General features: G+C 50.8%; 1 protein-coding gene across 1 annotated transcript in view; it reads right to left on the reverse strand.

Moving 5' to 3' along the window:
- Window positions 1-4,220: 4,220 nt before the first annotated feature.
- The window catches only part of PPM1M (protein phosphatase, Mg2+/Mn2+ dependent 1M), a 14,527-nt gene continuing 7,399 nt past the window's right edge, over window positions 4,221-11,348 (reverse strand). The window contains exons 2-10 of the mRNA XM_035894667.1: window positions 10,487-10,659; window positions 9,543-9,797; window positions 8,906-9,018; window positions 8,253-8,337; window positions 7,806-7,924; window positions 7,277-7,340; window positions 6,247-6,354; window positions 5,798-5,946; window positions 4,221-5,540 (exon numbers count right to left, since the gene is read on the reverse strand). Of these exons, the coding sequence (XP_035750560.1) occupies window positions 5,396-5,540; window positions 5,798-5,946; window positions 6,247-6,354; window positions 7,277-7,340; window positions 7,806-7,924; window positions 8,253-8,337; window positions 8,906-9,018; window positions 9,543-9,797; window positions 10,487-10,659 (1,211 nt within the window). The 3' untranslated portion in view covers window positions 4,221-5,395. The remainder of the gene's footprint in view (window positions 5,541-5,797; window positions 5,947-6,246; window positions 6,355-7,276; window positions 7,341-7,805; window positions 7,925-8,252; window positions 8,338-8,905; window positions 9,019-9,542; window positions 9,798-10,486; window positions 10,660-11,348) is intronic.

Here is an 11,348-nt window from a genome sequence, read left to right on the forward strand (position 1 = left end):
AAGACTATGATGTGGGCCAGTATTGGGGGGAGTCTAGGCTGTTTACCTTCACCGATGCAGTTTTCCCCTCATGGTTTGTAAATAAGCTCTATTAAATTCTCCCCACACCAGGCTTAGACCTGTATCCCTTTGTCGACAAAACTGACGTGCAGTTAGTTCATTTTGTTACAGGCCCTGCAGGTTTTCAGTGATCGCCCTGAAAGAGCGACGCTTCCTTTGTCAGATGGTGTCTTCAGAATTGAATTTAAAAAAAAATAATCTTACATGTGACTGTGCTGACTCTGCCTTGCTGTGGCCCTGTGCCAAGGAACGTCCCTGCAAAGAGATGGAAGGGACGTGCTCTCCTGCTGCAGAGCGGCTCGTGGGCGAATGTCACAGAAAGGCTGGCAAGCTGGTCTTCAAGCCCAGTTCCAGTTTCTTTCTCCTGAAACGCTGCATTGGTCAGATGCATCCACCAGCAGGCCGGGACAGGCTCAGTGTAAATGTGGTGTTCATTGTATTCTTGCCTTTCCAAACACTTGGCTTTACATGCTGGGTCGCAGCTTGGGAAGTCCATTCTTTCCCTCACCCAGTCATGTGTGCTTCCCCTCTCCTCAGTGTAAAGTGCTGGTAAGGTGAGGAGCACAGCAATGGGCACATTCTCTCAAGTGCCAGTCCATACCGGAGAGCAGTGCTCGAGCATTTCACCTTGGGTCTGTTGAAGAATTTCACCAAACTGTGGGTGTCTCTAGGTTTGCTTTTATTAACAACTCAGAGTTGGGCCATCACCTCAGTGAGTGGCCACTAGGTATTACAATTATCTTACATATGCTTGCAACCCAATTGTGTAATAGATAAAGTTCACTGTAAGTTTCCACTATGTTCTCAATTCTTAATTCTTCTAAAAGGTCCATTGATTTCCATCGGTCAACATGTTCTGTCTCAGTTCTGCTTCTTGATCTTGGAATCCATTGGTCCATCTCGAAGGATCTTAGAATCCATCAGTCCGTCTCAAAGTTATAAAAGTCACTGTCTTCTCATCCTTTTTTAGTAGAAAAAGTCAGTATTCTATTTAAAACATCCTAAATTCTAAGAACTTAACCTTTTGGTCTCTATTACAGATATACCTCGCTTCTTATCTCATATTTTCTGTCTACATCAGTTAACCTTAATCAGCTTATTTAATTATTCACCTACCTTCTAAAATCTCATTTGTCTCTCTCTACTGATTAGCTCAGCCATGGAGGGGGCTGTACAATAGACAAATGAGCAGTACAGCAGTGTCTTGGAATTGTTTACACACCTGTGGTTACACAGCTGTGAGCACCTTATTAATCCTATTTCTATGATCTTTATATAATAGCTATTGATTCTTTGAAGTCTATAATTCTATAGTTTCAATTCTCTATTTTTCTTAACAGGTCAGTTGTCTGGATGTTCCCCTATTACAGCAAAGTTTGTCTCAACTGCAGGGCCCTGTATGTAATTCAGAGCCTGTCTCCCTGGAAAAGTAAATCAGCTTATAGAACAGCTTCTGGTTTGCTTTTCCTTGCCTTTCTCTCTCTCTTTTCTTTTTTTTTTTTTTTTTTTTTTTTCCCCCCAGCCCTTGTCAGTGAAAATGTGCTGTGCTAAGAGCTGGGGATGGGGAATGAGCGTTTCTTCGCTGCTGGTTCCTTTAAAGCGGCATGCTGAGTTGCAGCGGTCGCCCGTGACTGGCGGCAGGAGGACTGCCCGCATCAGGCAGCCTGGTAAACCTGATGTTGGGATCGATGCTGTGGCTGAAGCTTCTCCTTGGGCTCTGTGCCTTGCCTCTGCTGATGCAACCACACGGGTTCAGAGCCATTTCTAACAGCGATGTGATTTCTGTGATGCGAGTTTGCCGTCCTCCAGACTGGAGGAGGGAAGGGAACCGCGGACCGATGCTTTTGGTCTTGCCAAACAGCTGCTGTGGGAGATGCAGATGAGAGATTCATACTATTACACCAGCATCCCTCTTCCCGGCGCGTGCTGTCCCGCTGTCACCTATAAATGCCCAGCGCGAAGGGAGATAGTTCTCTCGGTCCTCGCGGGTGACTAGGTTTCTGCAGCCACCTCTTCAATTCCATATTGTTGCATTTCAGGCTGCTTGGTGCTATTTTACCATTGTTGGTGTTTCTGTAAGCAGCCGTATTTTGCAGTGGTTTGTAACATACAGGTATTTGGGGTTTGTAGTGCATTTTAACAGTTAAACTTCAGCATTCAGTAGCAAATTGTCTTTCCGAGTTTTACCAGCTCTGTTGCCTGAAGTGAACAGGTAGCCCCCAGCCATATTTTCTTGTTACTTTTCACAGGGAAGCGTTTGGAAGTCTTTTATTCTAGAAATGGTCTTTGTTAATGTGGTTTGAGCGCTTGTCTAAAGACCGTTGTTCAGCTCTCTTCCGCTTGCAGTGTTGTAAAACATTGTGCGTTGCAGCATGAAATTTTTAAGGAAAAGAGGACCAAAGGACTGATCTAGAAGAACACACACACTAAAGACATCAGTGGCTTTCTGGAGTGAAGATAAATATACAGGTTTGTGCACAATATGGTGTTAAAGCTCAGTTCAAAATTAAAGCCAAATGCCTTCCTGGGGCCAATGGCCACCCACACAGGCAGAGACATCTTTCCTGGTTGATGTAGCACTGTGTGTTTTCAGTCCGCCTTTAAAATAGAGGGAATGTGCCAAGTATTGTCAAGGAACTTGAGTATTGTGTTTCTGGAAGGTTGGACAGGAAAGGTGAATAAAGCTTTCAGCTTTGATGTGCTGCTCTAAAAGTATCGGGACTGCAATTCCCGTGCTCTTCAGGGCAGCCAGCTGATGGGAAACGGACCTCATTTAAAAACAGCTTGCCCAGCTCTATCTGAGTGTCCAACCATATGTAAAGCCAAGCAGGAAACAACATTCCCCTCCCAAATTTGACATTTAGAAGATGGAATTCCACCCCATGTTCTTTGGGACGAAGTAAAGACCTTTCTTCAAAACAAGGGGGAAGTGAGACTCAACAGCCCACCCCTAAATAAGCGGTGGTGGTGGCTGAACATATCTGCTTGGGCTGTAGGAGATTTTGGGTGTAATTCTCCAAGGTGGTGTTTGAGAAAGGGGTGGTTTTGGTTTTTTGAGGCTCCCGAGTCCTTGGTTTATGTCCCAACCTCTGGGGGACAGAGGAGCAGTTGAGTGAACAGATTTGGAAGCAGCAGTGTATCTTTTCCAATGCCTCTTGATTATATTTGCACTTTAAGAGACTTCACCTTGGGTTTGGGTCAGGGGCTAGGATCCTGGCAAGCCTTTCAAACACCGGTCTCTTTGGTCGTGAGCTGGTATGGGGAGCGACTCCCAGGTGGTATCTGCCAGATGAGTGTAAATACATAAAGTCAAATTATGCTTTGTCACAAAATACTACGTATGTGGAGAATTCAATGTTGTGGCTGGTAACCAATAAATATTTTGTAGAGAGATCACAGAGTGCTGTAAATTCTGCATTTGTCCGGTGTGATACAACTTGCTGGGTTCTTAGGGGGGGAATGGGAAGTTTTGGGGTTTTTTTAAAGCCCCTTTGTTTTGGGAAGTCAGAAGCTCTAGTGGAAACTGTGATGCTATGAAGTTATCCCTACATAAACTGCTCATTTTAAGAGGTTTTTCTTGCCTAGGACTGTATCAGGATAGGGAAATGGACTTGTGGCAGCTGCTTGTGGTACGGTGCCCTGGGTAGGGGGGTGTTCACAGAAACCCGTTGGCTGGCTGGAAGATCTGAGCCCTTTCTCAGCAGGGAGATGAGGCACTAGCACTAGCTTGTTCCTTTGGGGTAACAGGAGACCCGGATCATCGCAGTCAATGTATGTACAGTATTACAGCTGCCTTAGGGAGAACGGCAGCTGGCATCAGGTTAACATGGGCAGAACCCTATGTGCGTCCTTTTCAGGTTAAACTCAAGAGGATGGGGGGATAGCGAAGCTGGAGAGAAATGGGGTTTGTCCTATTCCTTGCTTAAACCACGAGGAGATAGAGGGGAAGGCTGCCTTGCTCCTGGCCCCAGGCCTCCTGCTGAGGAAACCTCCTTTTGAGGCCTAACCCTTGGGGTGGTGCTGCTTAGGGAATGCTTCTAGTGACAAAGTGGGTGTTGGCAAAGACTAATCTGAAGCAAAAACCCCTGCTGTTTTAAGGCTGTTTCTCTCCATCTTGGGTCTGTGTAAAACCTCTGACAGGAATAAAACTGCAGTTAAGATGCATGAAAAAGAAAAGTTTTTATTTAGACTTTCATCCTTGTGGAACTTAAACACACGCTGGGGTCTGTCCGCTTTGCTGGGGAATCTTGCAACTTGTGTAATGAATAATGAAATACAGAAGTGAGGACTGGGGGAGATGGGAAGCTTGTCTAGACCAACTGATTGAGAAGCAGATCCTCAGAGCTTAAGGCACAACTCAGTTTGGCACGTCTTCTGCGCTGCTGTTCCTGCAGTAATGAGCATTAGAGCTTGTGATTCAGCACTGCAGACAAATTTGAACAAACCGGTTTTATTTTACTTGGAGCTCTTCTACTAAATCAGCTGATGTGCTTAAACACTTCGGTTCCCATCAGTGCTACTGCTACAAAACCAGCCTCGCTGTCGTAAGTGACCCGAATAGAGAAACGGTTAGCAAGTGGCGCGGGCTAAGATTTGTTAGAAATCCATACATTGCTTTACATGCTAATATACTTAAATGATCTTAAATAACAGTAAGGCACGCAGCTTCACACAGGAGGCTCCTGGACGCTGATGGGTGGCTTCATCTGCTCATGTGATCTGTTTTGACGGGGCACTGCCCACAAATGGCAACTTTCTCAGGAGGTCTGGGCTACTGCTCCAGCGTTTGCATTAGGCCAGCGTGGCCATGCCTAGTGCTATCTTAGCAGCAGCTCCCGGGTTTTCAGCACGTCTCGCATTACAGCAAACGGATGTGAAGGACGCTTTAGCTTACGCATCCAGTTTTACACAACTTAGTTCAAGTCTGATAAAAATCCAGCTCTTGAGACTGGTTGGATCTCAACTGATCCTCATTCTTCAATATTAAAAAGAGAGAGGAGCCACTAGAAATGTGGATTTGAGTCTCACTGTATTGTAAAGATCCTAGAAATAGTACCCGTCAGCTTGTGTGGCCCCCTTTGCAATTTCTCCTTGGCCCAGCAAAGAGAAAGGAGTGAGGAGAATGATTTGTTGCCCACTGTTGCTCTCTTGCATGTTCTTAAGGAGCTAATGTTCTTGTTGATCTTCTCCATGAGTGCTGGCTCTGCGTTTTCAGGTTCCACTGCAGATTTTGCTGGAAGGGAGTGTACACGCACAGCCAAAATCCCTCAGCCTTGGGCTGATGCTGAATAGTACCACAGTAGAGGGGCAGAGATCCTGCATACCGTGCCAAGCATCAGTCCTTATCCCTGTTGTGTAGTGGGATGACAAATACAGAGATGTCATCATAGGATGCCTCGTGGCTGTCATCCAGCATCCACTGGTGGCCTATCTTCTTTCCCCTTGCTCTGCATACCAAGCACTTGGCCAGTTCTGAGAATCTGTGGGTGGGAAAAAAGCGAGGTTTGGTTTTATCCCTTAAGAACAACTTTGAGACGTGGCTTTGCGCTGTCAAAATAGTAGATGCCAACTTTATAGTCATTTCTTCAGGATGGGGAAAGATTTGGAGGCAGTTTCCAGAGTCACAGAAAACAGAGCTTGGTCATGCCAGAGCTGACCTAGAAGCAGAGTCATCTTGGGCTGCTTTTGGTCTGACCAGGCTCTCTGGAAGGGAAAACAATGGCAAAGCTGATAGTACCTGTGAGGATCTGTCCTGTTTTCTGCAAGGAAGCTCCTGACCATATGGGCCACCTCTTTGTTGCACAGAACATCCCAAAGGCCATCAGTTGCCATGATGAGGACATCATCTTCCTTAATGTCATGCAGAGCAAAGTCAAATACATTCACCTGGAAAGCACAGGAGTACATCAGTGACAATTCCCGCAATGTACTGGAGGGGCCAGGGAGATGACTCTTCCCCTGCGAGATGACTTAAAGTGGGACCAGGTTGCTCTGAACCTTTTATGTCCCCTTGCTGCTGTGCTTCTAGATTCCTCTGTCTTGGGGATTCCTTGGGCAGCACGTAGAGAGATGGGGGATGGAAAAGACACGGCTAAGACCTGCCAGGTCTGTAAAAGGCAGGTGCTATAAAGGAGAAGCAGCCTGTTTAATTCCATCTTGCACTTTCCATGTGCTGCTGCCACTGACCTTAGGAATGCAGGAGAGGAAGGGTTTGACTTCAATGTTGGTGTCGATGACTTTGAGTTGATGATCCCCCAGACCTCGAGAGACAGACAGAGTCCCCAGCAAGCGAGCCTGGCCCCAAACAAAGCAAAACAGTATTGAAACATCAGAATGTGGCACCTTTAAAGGCTGATGCGTGGCTTGTCCTGATTGATCTAGGCCTTTGGGACCCTTCTCCAAGCATCACCCAGAACAGCCCCTGGAGACTTCCGAGATGGAGGAGTGATTGTAAGTGATGGCCTGATGGAGCATGGAGACAGCCTGCCTGCCCGTGGATGGCTCCTGGTGGCTGGTGGTGTGCTCTGGAGCTCGTACATGTACACTGGGTAATGCTACAGACCTCAGGAAGCCCATGGTGGCATCTGCTCTTGATTTGGGGTGGCAAGGAAGAAAACTGGGTTGGACCGGGGCAGGGGAAGGGGTCCTTTCTCCTGGGAAAGGAGGTTCTGCATGGACTCCGTGCAAGGGGGTGGCATGTAGGCTGTGGTGCTGCGGGAGATGATGGGGCTTTCTGCTCGACCCCCTGCTTCGCCCTGCCTCCTCCTTCCCTCTCCAGGCTCCTTTTCTCAGGCTCTCCTCGAGGAAGAGGGTTTGTGGGAAAGGCGCTCGTTAGAGCTGGAGGAAACAGTCCAAAGTGGGATCAGATTAAATAAGTTCTCATCTGAAATCAGTTCTTGTGTGCAAGGGGAGATGAGGAAAGGGGCAGGCTGGCTCAGGGCTGCTGTCTGCTCCGTCAGGACGTGCTCTGGAGGAGGGTGCAACCTGTCGGCTCTGGAGGGCTCTGGTTTACGCTAACCAGGCAGCACGGTGCTAGCAAAGGGAGCTGCTGTACTGGGGCTGTGGGACTGCACCATGCTGGAGAGCCCCAGAGCCCTGGATGCTCTGCAGCCCCAGTCTGTTGTAGCACCCTGGAGTGTGACCGTGAGTGACAAGGACACTGAGAACCCCCCGCAGACTTGCCTCTGCCTTCCCAGTGCGTAAAGTATTAAGCTACCTGCTTCCCGTGACCATGGACAAGAGGATACTTGAGGTCGGCTTTCTCCACTGTCTTGTATCCCCTAGAATGGAGAATTCACCATTGATTTGGGCTTTGTCTGACCTGAAGGTACAACCCAGCCCAGAGCATTTTGACCCTTGTGGTGCCCCTGTGCACAGGCAGCTGTCTTGAGGCAAGAGCGAGGTGACTTGCTGAAGCAGATGCAGTGAAGATGACCCCTTGCTGAATGCCCAGGTGTTTTTCCCCTCTCCCCTTCCTCCCCAGCTTGTACCTATGCTAGCCCCACCTCGCAGGAGCCCAGAAGGACCATCTCAGGTGTTCCCTAACTGCCCTGCCAGGGCCCCAGTCCTTCACTTCGGGGGGAGGCTCCTCACAGCATCCTCCACTAGGTCTGGCACAGCTTTGCACCACCCAGCCCCCTGATCTCACCAGTGGGGCATGCCCCTTCTCCCTTTACCTCCCCATCGCTACGAGCAGGTAAAGCTGCCCTGTGCTGCACCCTTATCCTGGGGCAGAAAGGACTCACCAGCCCTCCATGAAGTAATCCCGGTACAGGACTTTCTGGCCCACATCATCTCCTTTCAACCTCCGTGGAAACTCAAAGCGTGTGAATTCACCATCCAGGAGCTTGGGGAAAAGAAAAGCCTGGAGGAAGGAATGAAGACGTGAGGCTGGGCAGGTTCTGCTTCAGCAGAGTAGGGCACCAAAACTGCTCCTCCCTCAGGACTGGCGCTCCCAGCAGCAGAATGGAAAACAGACTTGGAAAAGCACATCCCCAGGAGGACATGAGCATCTCCTATACTAAAGGCTGTTGGTTGAATCTTGCCCCCAGCCCTCCTTGGCTAGTGTCCGATAACATTCTGGCCACACAGTGACCTTCGAGGAAAGCTGGTGGTCCTCTTGACACATGTCCTCTCTGACCCAGTGGGATGCTCACAGCTGGGCTGTCTGACGGGCGGAAGGAGTCACTCACCAAGTGCTGGATTCGCTGCCTCTCCGTCTCGGGAGTGAACTCGCAGCTCATGGGCACAACGTTGTCCTTCAGAACAAGAATTGCCCTATAAGGGGGAAGAGGCAAAGAGCTGAGCTGTGTCCATCACTGCAGCCCTCTTACCGAGCGAGGGTAGCCCCAGGGTCAGCCAGGTGTGGGACAGGGGGTAACCAGTGGCAGAGCAATGCCAGAGAACAGGTCTGCACCCAGGAACATTTAAAAATGCTGGTGTATTTTAAATAACTCCATTGCAATTGCACTGTTGCAGCAGAGAACAGAGCCTGCACGGTTTGACGATGGTAGAGCTCCCTGCTAAGGTGGGCCAAGGCCAGATGAGGAAGCTCTTTAGGATGCTTTGAAATCACTTTCTGCTTTTAAACACCCCACAGGCTGAGCTTATTGCTGCACCACCATCCCAGTGCTGCCCTGTGGCTGGGCAGCGTTAGTCCCTTGAAATCGCCAAACCCTTCCCAGAGGCATGAGAGCATCCATCCGTCCAGCAGCTCCTGTGGCAGGCAGGAGGGAAATGGCTGGGCTGCACATTTACCTTCCTCAGCGTTAAATAAGATGCTGGAAACCTTGCTTATCTCCCAGCTCTCATCACCCAGCAACTTTCCCCTTTTGCTGCGGCTCACCTGCTGTCCCCAGCATTAGCCACATACAGCTTTCCCTGGAAATAAAGGGCAGCCAGAGCAGTGCAGCCTCCCGTCTGGTTCGTAGCTTCCATCTCCTGGCCGATGACTTCATCCTGTTGGTTTAAACAAGTCTGGAGAGTGATGTGAGCTGGGCTGCTGCTTTCTGCAGCTGCCTCATGCCTCCCAGCAGAAATCCAGAGCCAAAACTGACTGCAGATGGGCCATGGGAAACCAGCAAGGCAAAAGACAATGTTGTTTGGTACAGCCAACAAAGCTGTTGCTGCTGGACTAAGAACCGCTTTAGGAGTGTGATGGGGAGATCTCAAACCTGTACGCACCATATGACTCTGATGATAGCCACTCTTTAGGGCTACCTAAAGAAACGTATCCCCTGGGCCCAGTTTAGCAAAGATGCTGTGGCTTGGCTCTGGGTCACCACTGCTGATGTGCAACAGATTTGAGGCAGATCTTGGGGAACTGACCCAGCGTGATCTCAGCATGCTTGAAGGTACAGCCGAATGTTCCTGCCTGCTCAGTGAGCTGCGGAACTGCAGACCTTGCCCACCCTGGGCAGCGGGGAGGGACAGACTGACTGCTTGGGGCAGCAGGACCGGGGTGCCCTGCACAGGGTACTCACGCATTCCTGGAAGGCGTTCTCCAGGGCTCCCACCACCAGGTCTTCGGCGTGGATGTGCTTCTCCTCCACAAACTGGGGGTCGCTGTCGCAAACACAGCGTCCGCTCAGATGCATGGGGGGCCGGGCCCCTGTGATGCCTCCCACAACCTCCTCCAGCTTCTGCTTGATGCAGTAGTGCAAATAGTTGGAGGCGATGATGGCAGCTTCTGGGCCACCGTGGCCGTCAAACAATGCCCAGTAGCAACCAGTCAGAAACTGCAGTGGGGAAAAGGGAGCAGACAATGAAGGGGAGCTTCAGAGAGGGGGAAGACAGGCTGGAGAGAGGTCGTGCAGACAGCAGGCTCGCAGCCAGGATGCTGCTGTACATGGTTTGCCTGGCTCTTCCACCCCAGCAACCCTTCCCTGCTGCCAGTTAATCCCCTGCGCAGCTCAAGCTCATGTGATGGCCATGTGCTGCTCAGCCAGACCCATCATCTGAGCTCTGAGCAGCTGGATTCACAGCCGCCCGCCCTCACGTGTTACTCCTGTCTTTTAGGGCAGGTGGGGCTACTCCATCTTACAAGAGGCGAGGCAGAGCGGCTCCCAGGTGAGAGCATCCCACGTGCCTGGTTCGCGCTGCTGTCCCCAAGTGATGACAACACACGCCGGCCCTTGAAAGCAGAGCGAAGACAGTAAAGGAAAGGTGAGGGCACTGAGTAAAGGGCTTGGGTGGCCTCAGGTGCTGCCAGGCATGGGCCACGGAAGTCGAAATGGCACATATGGGCAGAGCTGGGCATTTGCTGGCCAGACTTAGGGTACACGGGTCCCCTGAATGTGTCCAGAGAAGGGTTTCAGTGTGTGGGCATGTAGGACTGATGAAGCAACTCTGTGTTTCCTGTACCTGGGCTGCTGGGTGCGGACCAGGGCTGGCAGCAGGGTGAGCACAGCCTGCCCACGGGCTATACCTGCATGGAGCACAGGATCAGCCATTCCTCGTCCTCTTCCAGGCCTGGCTCTCTCCTCCGGATGGAGATCTGACAGCAGGCTGCCTGGTCCTCATTGAATTCCGACTTCTCAGCATTGATAACCCTGGGGGTGCAAAGGCTCCGGTAAGGCACGCAGACACCCTGCACCTCGCCTGCTGCCAGCCAGCTATGCTGGGTGCTCGGCAGCCACGGCGAACGGCTGCACCCTGCCCCGTCCTTCCAGTCCCATGTTCCTGCTCCCTTTACAAACTCAAGGATCTCTTTGCTGGGGACCTAAATAACAAGTTCCTTTATGTGCAGCAGGACATGGGGACGAGTGGTTTTGGAGCACCCTGGCCTCAGGCAGCCTTTGTCAGCAGCCCACACTGTGCTATTTCCTTGGTGACACAGTGAATTGCAAAACCACCACCGCTGTTTTTCCTTCCAGCCCTGCTAACGTTTGTCCCTGGTTGGGAGTTTGCTCTCCTTGCACAGCTCAGAGATTTCTGAAATTCTGGTCTCCTTGCCTTTGTTTTTAAGGCGCTTTGCTAGAAGCAAGGGGGTGGGCCACTAGCCCCAAAGCCCACCCCCCCAGCCCCAAACCTCCTCCCTGCTCCCCCATCCTCCCCCCCTGCAAGGGAAGGTGGGAGAGCCCTGCCTGACCAGCTCCCTGCAACTAGGGCACAGAGTGGGGGACGGGTGACATCCCAGCGGTAAAATTACAGCGTAAACGTCCTTGCATTAGGGGATGAGCTGACCTGATGCTGCTCTCAGGGCCGCCCCTGCCACTTGACACCAGCAATGGTGGCCTGCTCCGCGGCTGCCGGGGCGCGGGCAGGGAGGTGGGCAGGAGTGTCCCGGG

This window comes from Egretta garzetta, unplaced genomic scaffold (genome assembly GCF_000687185.1).
Source record: "Egretta garzetta isolate BGI_Z169 unplaced genomic scaffold, ASM68718v1 scaffold215, whole genome shotgun sequence".
Classification (NCBI taxonomy): domain Eukaryota; kingdom Metazoa; phylum Chordata; class Aves; order Pelecaniformes; family Ardeidae; genus Egretta; species Egretta garzetta.